General features: G+C 40.6%; 1 protein-coding gene across 2 annotated transcripts in view; it reads right to left on the bottom strand.

The window, feature by feature from the left end:
* The window catches only part of TBC1D9 (TBC1 domain family member 9), a 130,830-nt gene that overhangs the window by 50,759 nt on the left and 64,789 nt on the right, over positions 1-15,282 (bottom strand). For both annotated transcript variants that reach the window (XM_036998692.2, XM_036998691.2), the window contains one exon: positions 12,287-12,405. In XM_036998692.2, coding sequence (XP_036854587.1) covers positions 12,287-12,405 — 119 coding nt within the window. The remainder of the gene's footprint in view (positions 1-12,286; positions 12,406-15,282) is intronic.

Raw genomic sequence — 15,282 nt, 5'->3', positions numbered from 1 at the left:
TGCTTAAACTCATTCATTTTCACATGAATGACATTCTTTCACACATAATTGCACTAACAGCAATTCCTTCTTCATAACTGGTTTCAGGGGAATTAAATCTGACATTTTTAGTATAATGGAAATGGTGACAAGAATGGAATATTCTATTTGACGTAATTGGTCCTTGCTTTATTTTCTGTTATCCAACCTCACCCTCACCCACTCTCTAGCTCTTATCACTCCTAAGCTTCAGTTCCTTCCTACAGCTCTTTATTTGTACTTATTTCCCAAAGCTGATAACATTTGAGGGAGGAAGAGGAAACTGAGAACCTCAATAGTGGCTCCAGGAGAGAGAAGGTGCTTTATGTCCCTGTTTCCTGCCCTCATTGACGGCCCCCTTTCACCCTGGCCCTCCTGCATGATCAAATGAGGAATCCTGAGACTCTCTCCCCTTACACTGCTTCCAAGAAATTCAGATAACTGACTTAGAAATAAAATGAAGATGTTATAAAATCAATTCATGTTATCAATGAAACAACTTTCAATTATTCAAGAATAATTTTTTGTTTGGAAACTGCCGTCTCCTCCCCATCTTTTCCTATGAATGCCCCACTCATTTTTATCCTCTTTGCTAATTTTCTAATCTCTTTAACAAGGACAGAGTAGAAATTTAAGTCACCAATCTTAGAGCAGTGATGAATCATTCCTGTAAGGGGTGGGAGTGGGAGTGGGGAGAGAGGCAGTGTGCCATGTGCTCCCCCGACGGCTCAGCCCTCACTAGTCTCCTGGGGTCCATGTGACACTCAGCTGTCTCCTTCAAAAGTATCAGACCCCAAAGAGAATGACATTCCCTTCAAATTGTCTTATTTCATTTTCTGATCATAAAATTACATGTTCATGTAAAAGTTTAGTAAAGTAGAATAAATAAAATAAAAATTGGCCGTTCTGTGGCATTTGAAAGAAGAGCAAACTGTCAGCACACTGCCTAGCATTCTTTCTTAACCATGAGTTCTTATCAAAAATTGATAACTTGATGATGGGGGGAGTCTAGTAACCATACTGATGCTCATGTAATTGTAGATTAATGATACCAAAATTTAAAAAATATTGATAAATAAATGGAGGGAGAGCTCTTGTTTATACTAGAATAATAGGCACCAACTGGTCAATGTGAGACAATGCTGGAGTTGGAAAACCATCATTTTGTAAAGAAAGGTTTTCTAACTATATTTAAAAATTCAGACATATTACCTAATTTTTTTTTTTTGAGAGGGCATCTCTCATATTTATTGATCAAATGGTTGTTAACAACAATAAAATTCAGTATAGGGGGGTCAATGCTCAATGTACAATCATTAATCCATCTCAAGCCTAATTCTCGTCAGTCTCCAATCTTCTGAAGCATAACGAACAAGTTCTTCATGGTGAACGAATTCTTACATAGCGAATAAATTCTTACATGGTGAACAGTACAAGGGCATTCATCACAGAAACTTTCGGTTTTGATCATGCAATATGACCTATAAACAATCAGGTCAAATATGAATATTTGTTTGATTTTTGTACTTGATTTATATGTTGATCCCACATTTCTCCTATTATTATTATTATTCTTATTTATAATAAAATGCTGAAGTGGTAGGTAGATACAAGATAAAGGTAGAAAACATAGTTTAGTGCTGTAAGAAGGCAAATGTAGATGATCAGATGATCAGGTGTGTGCCTATGGACTAAGTATTAATCCAGGCTAGACAAGGGCAGCAAGACATCCACGGATGCAGAAGATTTCTCTCAAAGCAGGGGGGGTGAGGTTCTGAGCCTCACCTCTGTTGATCCCCAAATTCTCACCTGATGGCCCCCCTGCGACTGTGCCTGTCTTAGGTTGTTCCTCCTTGAGGAATCTTACCCGTCTCTGGCTAACCAGTCATCTTCCGGGACCATACAGGGAAATGTAAAGTTGGTAAGTGAGAGAGAAGCCATATTGTTTGCAAAGGTTAGCTTTTTACTTCTTTGCAGATTTATGCCCTGTGGCTTCTATGCCCAGCACTTGTCTCGAGGTATCTTTACCACCTGGAGGAATTATGATACTCGGTAAATTCGATATGAGGCACGAAATCTATTCAAGGGTTGTAATTAGAAAGGAAGAAGAAAAGCTATAGATGTAGCATATGAAGGAAACATGGGAGGATTGATTATTTCTTTGACATATCTTCTTGTATAGTACCTTACGTATGTATAGGTTTTAAACTACTAACTAATTTGCACGCACATATTAACATAATAGGAATACGGTGACATAAACAAAGCAAATCTATAATTACCATCCATCTCCAGTGAAGCCAAGAAAACCATTTAGGCACCCTAGGCATTTGTGAAAATTTATCTATGATATGATGGATATTGTCCAACTGTACTTGAACCATCAGACAAATTAAAGCAGCCCATTTCTGGGATCTGTTCACATCCCATATGTTCTTTTAACCATAGATAGTCTATAGTCATGAGATTTTGGAGTGCTACAACTTGCACCCCTCCCAACTCCTGGTTGAGTTCCAACAGTACAGATCCGGTCAAATTCGTTGTCTCACTGTATGCACATGCCAGCCTAGACATCTCCCTCCTCATTCCTATGGCAAGTCCAGGAGACGGTGGGCTGGATGCAGCCACAACCACAGCATCGTCCGGATCCCTGTGGAGGCTTTTTGATGATCATCCCCCGGCACAAGTCCTCCAGAGAGTGCTGATGCCGGAAGCTCCTCCTCATATCGTATCTTAGTTCATTTTCTGGGTATCCAAGCTAGGCCTTGATCTTCTGCGTAGAAACAAACAGACCCTTCGCCCACACTTTGACATGCCCTCTATACCACTGTGCAGAACTCATTGGAGGTCAGCACACAGAGACTGCTTTTTTTTTTTTGTATTAAGAGAAAGGAATATTATCAGAAAAGAGTACCTCCATAGCTGATCATCTGACACCCTTTAAGTGATCAACATTAAGGATATTTAAAGCATGCGTTGATCTTTGATTTACCAATAGTTTTATCCTGTTAAGGAGTAATCCCCCTTTTCTTTCTTTCTTTCTTTTTTTTTTTTTTAATTTTTAATCTACACTTACATGAAGAATACTATGTTTACTATGCTCTCCCCTATATCAGGTCCCCCCTAACAACCACATTACGGTTACTGTCCATCAGCTTAGCAAAATGTTGTAGAGTCACTACTTGTCCTCTCTGTGTTGTGCAGCCCACCCTCCCCTTTCTCCCTCCCCCCATGCATGCTAATCTTAATACCCCCCTTCTTCTTCCCCCCCCTTATTCCTCCCTGCCCACCCATCCTCCCCAGTTCCTTTCCCTTTGGTACCTGTTAGTACATTTTTGGGTTCTGTAATTCTGCTGCTGTTTTGTTCCTTCAGTTTTTCCTTTGTTCCTATACTCCTCAGATGAGTGAAATCATTTGGTATTTCTCTTTCCCGCTTGGCTTATTTCACTGAGCATAATACTCTCCAGCTCCATCCATGTTGCTGCAAATGGTTGGATTTTTCCACTTCTTATGGCTGAGTAGTATTCCGTTGTGTATATGAACCACATTTTCTTTATCCATTCATCTACCGATGGACATTTAGGTTGCTTCCAATTCTTGGCTATTGTAAATAGTGCTGCGATAAACATAGGAGTGCATCTGTCTTTCTCAAACCTGATTGCTGCGTTCTTAGGGTAAATTCCTAGGAGTGGAATTCCTGGGTCAAATGGTAGGTCTGTTTTGAGCATTTTGATGCACCTCCATACTGCTTTCCACAATGGTTGAACTAATTTACATTCCCACCAGCAGTGTAGGAGGGTTCCCCTTTCTCCACAGCATCACGAACATTTGTTGTTGTTTGTCTTTTGGATGGCAGCTATCCTTACTGGTGTGAGATGATACCTCATTGTAGTTTTAATTTGCATTTCTCTGATAATTAGTGATGTGGAGCATCTTTTCATGTGTCTCTTGGCCATCTGTATTTCTTTTTTGGAGAACTGTCTGTTCAGTTCCTCTGCCCATTTTTAATTGGGTTATTTGTTTTTTGTTTGTTGAGGCGTGTGAGCTCTTTATATATTCTGGACGTCAAGCCTTTATCGGATGTGTCATTTTCAAATATATTCTCCCATACTGTAGGGTTCCTTTTTGTTCTATTGATGGTGTCTTTCGCTGTACAGAAGCTTTTCAGCTTAATGTAGTCCCACTTGCTCATTTTTGCTGTTGTTTTCCTTGCCCGGGGAGATATGTTCAAGAAGAGATCACTCATGTTTATGTCTAAGAGGTTTTTGCCTATGTTTTTTTCCAAGAGTTTAATGGTTTCATGACTTACATTCAGGTCTTTGATCCATTTTGAGTTTACCTTTGTATATGGGGTTAGACAATGGTCCAGTTTCATTCTCCTACATGTAGCTGTCCAGTTTTGCCAGCACCATCTGTTGAAGAGACTGTCTTTTTGCCATTGTATGTCCATGGCTCCTTTATCAAATATTAATTGACCATATATGTTTGGGTTAATTTCTGGGGTCTCTACTCTGTTCCACTGGTCTGTGGCTCTGTTCTTGTGCCAGTACCAAATTGTCTTGATTACTATGGCTTTGTAGTAGAGCTTGAAGTTGGGGAGTGAGATCCCCCCTACTTTATTCTTCTTTTTCAGGATTGCTTTGGCTATTCGGGCTCTTTGGTGTTTCCATATGAATTTTTGAATTATTTGTTCCAATTCATTGAAGAATGTTGCTGGTAATTTGATAGGGATTGCATCAAATCTGTATATTGCTTTGGGCAGGATGGCCATTTTGACGATATTAATTCTTCCTAGCCATGAGCATGGGATGAGTTTCCATTTGTTAGTGTCCCCTTTAATTTCTCTTAAGAGTGACTTGTAGTTTTCAGAGTATAAGTCTTTCACTTCTTTGGTTAGGTTTATTCCTAGGTATTTTATTCTTTTTGATGCAATGGTGAATAGAATTGTTTTCCTGATTTCTCTTTCTATTGATTCGTTGTTAGTGTATAGGAAAGCTACAGATTTCTGTGTGTTAATTTTGTATCCTGCAACTTTGCTGTATTCCGATATCAGTTCTAGTAGTTTTGGAGTGGAGTCTTTAGGGTTTTTTATGTACAGTATCATATCATCTGCAAATAGTGACAGTTTAACTTCTTCTTTACCAATCTGGATTCCTTGTATTTCTTTGTTTTGTCTGATTGCCGTGGCTAGGACCTCCAGTACTATGTTAAATAACAGTGTGGAGAGTGGGCATCCCTGTCTGGTTCCCGATCTCAGTGGAAATGCTTTCAGCTTCTCGCTGTTCAGTATAATGCTGGCTGTGGGTTTATCATATATGGCCTTTATTATGTTGAGGTACTTGCCTTCTATTTCCATTTTGCTGAGAGTTTTTATCATGAATGGATGTTGAATTTTGTCAAATGCTTTTTCAGCATCTATGGAGATGATCATGTGGTTTTTGTCTTTCTTTTTGTTGATGTGGTGGATGATGTTGATGGATTTTCGAATGTTGTAGCATCCTTGCATCCCTGGGATGAACCCCACTTGGTCATGGTGTATGATCCTTTTGATATACTGTTAAATTCTGTTTGCTAATATTTTATTGAGTATTTTTGCATCTACATTCATCAGGGATATTGGTCTGTAATTTTCTTTTTTGGTGGGGTCTTTGCCTGGTTTTGGTATTAGGGTGATGTTGGCCTCATAGAATGAGTTTGGGAGTATTCCCTCTTCTTCTATTTTGTGGAACACTTTAAGGAGAATGGGTATTATGTCTTCTCTGTGTGTCTGATAAAATTCCGAGGTAAATCCGTCCGGCCCCGGGGTTTTGTTCTTGGGTAGTTTTTTGATTACTGTTTCAATTTCTTTGCTTGTAATTGGTTTGTTTAACTTTTGTGTTTCTTCCTTGGTCAGTCTTGGGAGGTTGTATTTTTCTAGGAAGTTGTCCATTTCTTCTAGGTTTTCCAGCTTGTTGGCATATAGGTTTTCATAGTAGTCTTTAATAATTCTTTGTATTTCTGTGGAGTCTGTCGTGATTTTTCCATTCTCATTTCTGATTATGTTGATTTGTGTTGACTCTCTTTTTCTCTTAATAAGTTGGGCTAGAGGCTTATCTATTTTGTTTATTTTCTCAAAGAACCAGCTCCTGGTTTCGTTGATTTTTGCTATTGTTTTATTCTTCTCAATTTTGTTTATTTCTTCTCTGATCTTTATTATGTCCCTCCTTCTGCTGACTTTAGGCCTCCTTTGTTCTTCTTTTTCCAGTTTTAATAATTGTGATGTTAGACTATTCATTTGGGATTGTTCTTCCTTCTTCAAGTGTGCCTGGATTGCTATATACTTTCCTCTTAAGACTGCTGTCACTGCATCCCACAGAAGTTGGGGCTTAGTGTTGTTGTTGTCATTTGTTTCTATATATTCCTTGATGTCTATTTGATTTGTTCATAGATCCATTGATTATTTAGTAGCATGTTGTTAAGCCTCCATGTGTTTGTGAGCCTTTTTGTTTACTTTGTAGAATTTATTTCTACTTTCATACCTTTGTGGTCTGAAAAATTGGTTGGTAGAATTTCAATATTTTGGAATTTACTGAGGCTCTTTTTGTGAGCTAGTATGTGGTCTATTCTGGAGAATGTTCCATGTGCACTTGAGAAGAATGTATATCCTGTTGCTTTTGGATGTAGAGTTCTATAGATGTCTATTAGGTCCATCTGTTCTAGTGTGTTGTTCAGTGCCTGTGTGTCTTTACTTATTTTCTGCCCGGTGGATCTATCCTTTGGGGTGAGTGGTGTGTTGAAGTCTGCTACAATGAATGCATTGCAGTCTATTTCCTTCTTTAGTTCTGTTAGTATTTTCTTCACATATGCTGGTGCTCCTGTATTGGGTGCATATATATTTAGAATGGTTATATCCTCTTGTTGGACTGAGCCCTTTATCATTATTTAGTGGCCTTCTTTATCTCTTGTTACTTTCTTTGTTTTGAAGTCTATTTTGTCTGATATTAGTACTGCAACCCCTGCTTTCTTCTCACTGTTGTTTGCCTGAAATAGGTTTTTCCATCCCTTGACTTTTAGTCTATGCTTATCTTTGGGTTTAAGGTGAGTTTCTTGTAAGCAGCATATAGATGGGTCTTGCTTTTTTATCCATTCTATTACTCTATGTCTTTTGATTGGTGCATTAAGTCCATTTACATTTAGGGTGACTATTGAGAGATATGTACTTATTGCCATTGCAGGCTTTAGATTCGTGGTTACCAAAGGTTCAAGGTTAGCTTCTTTAGTATCTTACTGCCTAACTTAGCTCGCTTATTGAGCTGTTATATACACTGTCTGGAGGTTCTTTTCTTCTCTCCCTTTTTATTCCTCCTCCTCCATTCTTCATATGTTGTGTGTTTTGTTCTGTGCTCTTTTTAGGGGTGCTCCCATCTAGAGCAGTCCCTGTAGGATGCCCTGTAGAGGTGGTTTGTGGGAAGCAAATTCCCTCAGCTTTTGCTTGTCTGGGAATTGTTTAATCCCACCATCATATTTAAATGATAGTCGTGCTGGATACAGTATCCTTGGTTCAAGGCCCTTCTGTTTCATTGCATTAAGTATATCATGCCATTCTCTTCTGTCCTGTAGGGTTTCTGTTGAGAAGACTGCTGTTAGCCTGATTGGTTTTCCTTTATAGGTGACCTTTTTCTCTCTAGCTGCCTTTAAAACTCTTTCCTTGTCCTTGATCCTTTCCATTTTAATTACTATGTGTCTTGGTGTTGTCCTCCTTGGATCCTTTCTGTTGGGGGTTCTGTGTAATTCCATGGTCTGTTCAATTATTACCTCCCCCAGTTTGGGGAAGTTTTCAGCAATTATTTTTTCAAAGACACTTTCTATCCCTTTTCCTCTTTCTTCCTCTTCTGGTATCCCTATAATACGAATGTTATTCCTTTTGTATTGGTCACATATTTCTCTTAGTGTTGTTTCATTCCTGGAGATCCTTTTATCTCTCTCTATGTCAGCTTCTATACGTTCCTGTTCTCTGGCTTCTATTCCTTCAATGGCCTCTTGCATCTTATCCATTCTGCTTATAAATCCTTCCAGGGATTGTTTCACTTCTGTGATCTCTTTCCTGACATCTGTGATCTCCTTCCGGACTTCATCCCACTGCTCTTGCATTTTTCTCTGCATCTCATCCCACTGCTCTTGCATTTTTCTCTGCATCTCATCCCACTGCTCTTGCATTTTTCTCTGCATCTCATCCCATTGCTCTTGCATTTTTTTCTGCATCTCTGTCAGCATGTTCATGATTTTTATTTTGAATTCTTTTTCAGGAGGACTAGTTAGGTCTGTCTCCTTCTCAGGTGTTGTCTCTGTGATCTTTGTCTGCCTGTAGTTTTGCCTTTTCATGGTGATAGAGATAGTTTGCAGAGCTGGTACAAGTGACCGCTGGAAGAGCTTCCCTTCTTGTTGGTTTGTAGCCTTTTCCTGGGAGAATAGCGACCTCTAGTTGCTTGTGCTGGGCAGCTGTGCGCAGACAGGGCTTCTGCTTCCTGCCCAGTTGCTTTGGGGTTTATCTCCGCTGTTGCTGTGGGCTTGGCCTGGCTGGGGCTGTTCCTCCAAAATGGTGGAGCCCCGTTGGAGGGGGAGCGGCCAGGAGGCTATTTATCTCCATAAGGGGTCTCTGTGCTCCCTGCTGCCCAGGGGGTTAGAGTGCCCAGAGATCCCCAGATTCCCTGCCTCTGGTCTAAGTGACCTGTCCTGCCCCTTTAAGACTTCCAAAAAGCACTCTCCAAACCAAAACAACAACAGCAACAATGAGAGAGGGAACAGAAAGAAAGAAAAAGAAAAAAAAAAAAAGGAAAAAAGAAGCCATGTTTTTTTTTCTTTTTTTTGTCCTCAGGTGCCGGTCCCAGGCACCCACTCACTGGTCCTGCTGCCCTGTCTCCCTAGCACCAGGGTCCCTGTCCTTTCAAGGCTTCCAAAAAGCACCCACCCACCGGTCCCACAGGGAAGGAACGCTCGATATTCTTTGTCCTCAGGCACTGGTCCCAGGCACCCGCTCACCAGTCCCGCCGCCCTGCCTCCCTAGCACCGGGGTCCCTGTCCCTTTTAGGCTTCCAAAAAGCACTCGCCAAAAAGAGAAAAAAAAAAGGGGAAAAACGTGCGATTTCCTCTGTCCTCAAGTGCTGGTCTCAGGCACCCGCCCACCGGTCCCGCAGGGAAAAACGTTGGATATTCTTTGTCCTCAGGCGCCGTTCCCAGGCACCCACTCACCAGTCCCGCCACCCTGCCTCCCTAGCACTGGGGTCCGTGTCCCTTTAATGCTTCCAAAAAGCGCTCGCCAAAAAGAGAAAAAAAAAAGGGGGAAAAACGCGCGATTTCCTTTGTCCTCAGGCACCGGTCTCAGGCACCTGCCCGCCGGTCCCACAGGGAGAAACGCGGGATATTCTTTGTCCTCAGTCGCCGGTCCCAGGCACCTGCTCACTGGTCCCGCCACCCTGCCTCCCTAGCAACGGGGGCCCGTCTCTTTAAGGCTTCCAAAAAGCGCTCGCCAAAAAAAAAAACCGCTCTGGTTTCTTTCCACCCGCCGGGAGCCGGGGGGAGGGGCGCTCGGGTCCCGCCGGGCCAGGGCTTGTATCTTACCCCCTTCGCAAGGTGCTGGGTTCTTGCAGGTGTGGATGTGGTCTGGATGTTGTCCTGTGTCCTGTGGTCTCTATTTTAGGAAGATTTTTCTTTGGTATATTTTCATAGCTCTATGTGTTTTTGGGAGGAGATTTCCACTGCTCTACTCACGCCGCCATCCTGGCTCCGCCCTTCCATATTACCTAATTTTGACTAAAGAAGAAATTGAAACTTTCCATGCCAAAAACTATCATGAGCAAACCGAAAGGGCAAGTGACACACTCAGGAAATATATCTATAAACTGTATCACTGATAAAAGCCTAATGGCTTTTGTATAAAAGGGACCTCCAAAAATTAAAGAAAGAAGAAAAAAGACCGAAAGTCCAATAGAAAAATGGGCAAAAGACATGAGCAGATGCTCTATAAACTGACATATAAAAATAGCCATTAAACATATGAAAAGATATTCAACTTCACTCATAAATGAGATAAATACAAATTAAAACAACACTAAAATATTTCTCTTCACCTTGCAGACAAAGTTGTGCAGAGACAGGCGTTTGCATACACGCCAAAGGGAGTGCAAAATGGTTCAACCCTAACGAGGGAATTTTGCAATATTCAGCAAAGCTGACACATGCATTTACCCTTGGATCTGGCAATCTCACGTCTACCAGTTGATCGTAAAGATACACCTCACAGTACAAAACTACATACACACACTGCAAGAGCACGAGAGAGAGTGCATTCTTTATATTTGTGAAACATTAGAAACTACTTAAATGTTCAAGCACAGGAACTTTCTGAATTATCTGTGATCACACACATAACATGGAGCTGTAAAAAAGAATGAGGAAATAAATGCTGTGAGGAACATGGAATAACAAAAGGATATGAAGGGGAAAAAGTGGTAAAATCCAAGTAGTCTTCAGATTAATCCACAATATTGTGTCAGCGTTCATTTCTTAGTTTTTATAAATGTACCATGTGCCTTGCAATATAAATATTATGTAAGATATTAATATTAAGAGAGGCTGAGTGTAGGGTCTCTGGGAATTCTCTGCTCTGTCTTTACAGTTCTTCTATAAATCTAAAAATTATTTCAAAATAAAAAGTGAACTACTAAAATGTTTTTTTAAAAAACAACATGTGAATGTTCTCTATGAATTGATATGAAGTATCACCTGGGAGTTATTAAATGAAAAAAGCAAATACAGAGGAGCATATATACATGAAGCCTTATGCATAAGAATTAAAGAGAAATGAGAAAATACACTTATGTGCCTATTTCTTCTACAAGAAGAAACACAGGAAGGATAAGGCAGATAACAATGAAGTTAATTAACTACAAGGGGTTGAAGAGAACAGGGATGCAGAAGGGAGAAACACTCTTTGAGGAATGGTGACTTTTAGAAGCATATTATTATTTTCTGTACTCAAAAAACAAAATCAAACTAACAATGCCATACAGGAAGAGGAGCCTACAACTGAAAGCAAATGGAAAGAAATGGCTGATTTCAGGACTGGGACAAGGAAGGTACAAGATGAGTCTGGAATATTCTGTTACAGCAAAAGTAATGTAGTGTTCAAAAAAGTAATGGCAGCATATCACAGGGACAAGGAGCGGCTCACAAATAGCGGCTCCCTCTAGCTACACATGGGTCAGTGTAAGGACCAAAATAGTTAAATCCAGTGAAGAAACAGAAACAACTGAACAACATAGGAATCCTTGAGTCCACATCAAAACTAGATAAATGAATGGAGGGAAGCCTCTTGCTTATAGTAGAACAATCGGTGCCAACTGGGAAATGTGAGAGAGTGCTGGGGCTGGAACATCATCCTCCTATCAACCATCACAGAAAAGATGGTTCAGACAAAAAAAACAGAAAACAAAAAAACAGATGCCAAATCAAGGAATAGTATATATATGTATAGTCTTAAAGTATTTTCCTACAGAGAATAAATCAGATTGTTCATTATTTGAAAAGGAAAAATTAGTAACTATAGTGGAGAAACAAGGTAACACCTTGCTGGGTTTATATCACCAATGAGAGGCAGATATCAATGATGGGTGTTTCGTGCCTCCAGAAATGATACTCTTAAGAAGACTCAAGAACATGTATGAATTGTTCCATCCAGGAATGTATAAGCTGAACCAAATCATAGGAAGTATCTGACAAAACTCCACATGAAAAATGTCCCATTCAAACAACAGAAATGTATACTTAGAAATGTTCATGTCATAAAAGACAAAGAAAGGCTATAGAAATGTTCCAGACTAAAGGAGACAAAAGAGATGAATGCTAATGCAATGGCTTCCCAGAGTGGATCTTGCAAGGGAATGAAGAAAAAATGCTAAAAAAATTCTATGGAATTTTACAAAATTGGAATATGTGCCAAATATTAAAGTATTGTACTAATGTTAAATTTACTACAGGTGATAACTGTGTGTTGTTATTTAGTAGAACATCCCTACCCTTAAAATATGCACTGAAAGATGTAGGGGAAAATTCTTCTCAAATAGAGAGTTGATGAACACACAAATGACAGAGTACACAGGATAAAATGTTGACAACTGAGGAATATGGGTAAGAGGTCTCTGGGTATGTTTTCTACAGTTTTATTTTTACAACTTTTCCATAAGTTTGAATTTATTTCCAATTAAAAGTTAGAAAAAAACAACCCCACTACCTGTATTTTTCCTCTCACAAAAGTGGTGATGTCGTTCTCATTTTCAAAGACGGAGAGTGTCTGCAGTAGATTCTGCTCAAGCCACTCCCAGTGTTCAGTGATCTCTTTTCTGGAACCACCTGCACCAATGTAAAAATGATAATCAGAATGTCAGAATTTAAGTGATACTTAAAAAACCAGGTCATTTCACCAATGTGCAGCGCCATCACAGGAGACTACTGTCCCAATAGCTCTGCCTTTAAATGCATCTTTCCTCCAGAGGAGATGCTCGATGGCCCTGACAGCTGTGGAAGGCCAGGAGAAAGTATTGTGTGGCAGTCACATCTGGTCAGGTGAGCTCAGTCTCTTCGGACACTCTCAGATGCAAAAGCAGCGAGGTTTCTTGCATTCACTTTTCTGGATTGGGAGGTGGTTCTATTCTCCTCTTTTCTCCCTCCTAAAAGCTTCACTGCACAAGGTAACACAGATCTAGTTAGAATACTAGGCTACAGTTGTTAAGTTGCAATTGTATGAGAGCTTTGGTATGCCACTGGAGATCTGATGTAACCACCTCCTACAATGGGCAAAAAAAAAAATTTACCCTCACTCCCTTCAATTATAAATGAGACTCGAAAATGGACTGTTACTAGGGGATAGCAGCCTGGCTCGTGTGAACACAACTGCCTTGGCATGTAATGGGATGAGGTCATCCTCACAGCCTCTAACCAAGTCATTTCACTTGGCTCACTAATAAAAAGCATAAATCACCCTGCCTGGCCACCTCCAAACTTAAACCAACCCAGCCTCACGGCATGTGTTAACAGCCTTGCTCTCTGCTCACCATGGGCCTTACGGGGATGCTATCAGGTTGCAGCTGTAAAGATACTGGAATAACTTGCTTTTCTTTTTTTTTTTCTTCTTCTTCTTCTGGGATTGCTAATGATGTTGCAGAAAAACAGAGTTTTATAAATCATCCATTTATCCTATATATAAATGGTATGTACTACTCATTCCAGAATTAAATAATGATTTTGTGATCCCTCTGATGCATCCTTGAAGCATCTCCTTAGATTTCCAAATTATCTTCCAATTGATTTCTTAAAAGTGTCTTTTTTCTCTGTTCTTTGTCACCAGTAATTCAAGATAATCTCAGAATCTCACTCCTGTCCGTGACAAAGAAAGGTAGGAGACACGGATACTCAGGACTGTGGGAGCAGAACGAAAACCTCTTTGAGAATGAGAAGTAGGTTTGAGGGACTTCAGACCACTGTTCAAGGAAAGGCAAAACAAAACATGTTCATTTTCTTTAGCTTTAGGACTTAACACCAAAATTGCCTACATGGAATGCTTATGTGCCCACGAAAAGTAGATTTCTTAGTGGAGAGGCAGCCCTGTGAAAACACTAAAGAATAGGCTGCATCTCTTCTTGGGCATTTTTCGTGGCTCACTCTTTTGCGATCTTAGTCAACCACCAGTAAAGGCAATTGATGGCTCTGTACTATTCTGTCACACCAAGAACTGAAACTCAGGCTCCTGGGCCCCCTTCCTCCCTCCCAACAGCCAGCTAAATCACTTTAAACAGTTTGTTTAATCCCTGTGCCTCAAATTGTTTCCATGTAAAATGGAAGTGAATGAAAACCAAAAAACAAAAAACACAAAATCCACAAGTGCTACCCATCTCAGAACAATGCTGTAAAAATCATAAGAAATAATGTTTACTGATATACTTTGGAAAATAGGAGACTCTTTTCAGATGCAAAGAACATTGGAATACTTAGGGAATGAGTCATTTGGGAGTTTGCCAGAAAGCTTTAAAACATTTGAGCTTTGAATTTTAAATAGTCATTGGAAAATTTTCTAAAATATACTGTGCCCTTCCCTGTCGTAAGCAGATCACATTGTTACTGGTGGTGACTGGCTGTGACGTATAGATAGAGCCTGTCCAGAGCAAATACCAGCCCTATGCCCTCCACCCCACCATCCCACCTGTGCTCATCAGCACTGTCAGATGTATGCGCCTTAGGATGGAGGCACTCCTGGGGACCCACGGGGCTGCTAAGCTTCTGCAGGCCCACTGGGCACAATTCCCAGCCTGTGATTTTGTCTGTCCTCCGACCCTGCCTAAGCTGATGCAGACATACTGTCCAGAACTGGTTTTCACCCAGTCAGACTTTTGACTAGTATCTCACCTTCTCTGCCCTTTACCAGATAGTCACCAGGTACTTTAGAGTCCCTATTACACTGGCTGTGGAAACCAAACTCAGTTCAACCTCACTAGTCCTCAGATATTCTGGATAGGAAAGGCCATCAGCTGAAGACCTAGGGCAGAACAAGTGGGCCTTCAGTTTTGCATATGCTGCCTTCAAAGTGTTCTTCATGCACATTTCATATAGATACACCCCTCTGCCCCCCCACCAACATACACACACCCAGTGTAGAAAGTGTATGCATGCATGCACTTATTCAACAACATTTACTAATACCTCCAATTCTCATGGGTATAATATGAAGGTCTGTATGGCTGATCCCCATCTTCAAGCAGTCATCCAAGCTCTCTTGTATTGAAGTTCAGATGTACTATACATATTGTTTCCCCACTATTACTTTCTCTGCTCCCCCAGGACATCCAGTTCTCCACCATGTTCCCACTGTCCATCATTTCCATTATCTCCCCTCTCTGCCACTCAGCACCATTTGCACCACTGGCTCTTTCCTCTACTTCTTGCTGCCCAGGACATAAAACCCCACGTTTCTGCCTCTGATTACTCCCATTACCCCCACTGCCCAGCCCCTCAGCTGCTGCTGCTTATACTGTTACCTCTCTGTCCTCCATGTTCAGCTGCTTCTCCCATCCTTCTCCCCATTAGAGTTATCACCAACCATTCTCTGCTCCCATTGTAGAAGAGCCAGTACTGTAAGTCTCAGTATCTTTAGGTCTTTGACTCTTCCAGCTTCCTCACTGCTTAGTGCCTGCTTCTGTACTACCAAAGAGGCTTTGGAAGTTTCTTCTGGTTACA

This window comes from Manis javanica, chromosome 5 (assembly GCF_040802235.1).
Source record: "Manis javanica isolate MJ-LG chromosome 5, MJ_LKY, whole genome shotgun sequence".
In the NCBI taxonomy this organism is placed as follows: domain Eukaryota; kingdom Metazoa; phylum Chordata; class Mammalia; order Pholidota; family Manidae; genus Manis; species Manis javanica.
Note: the sequence above shows the minus strand (reverse complement) of the source record. Positions and strands in the feature narration are given on the sequence as shown.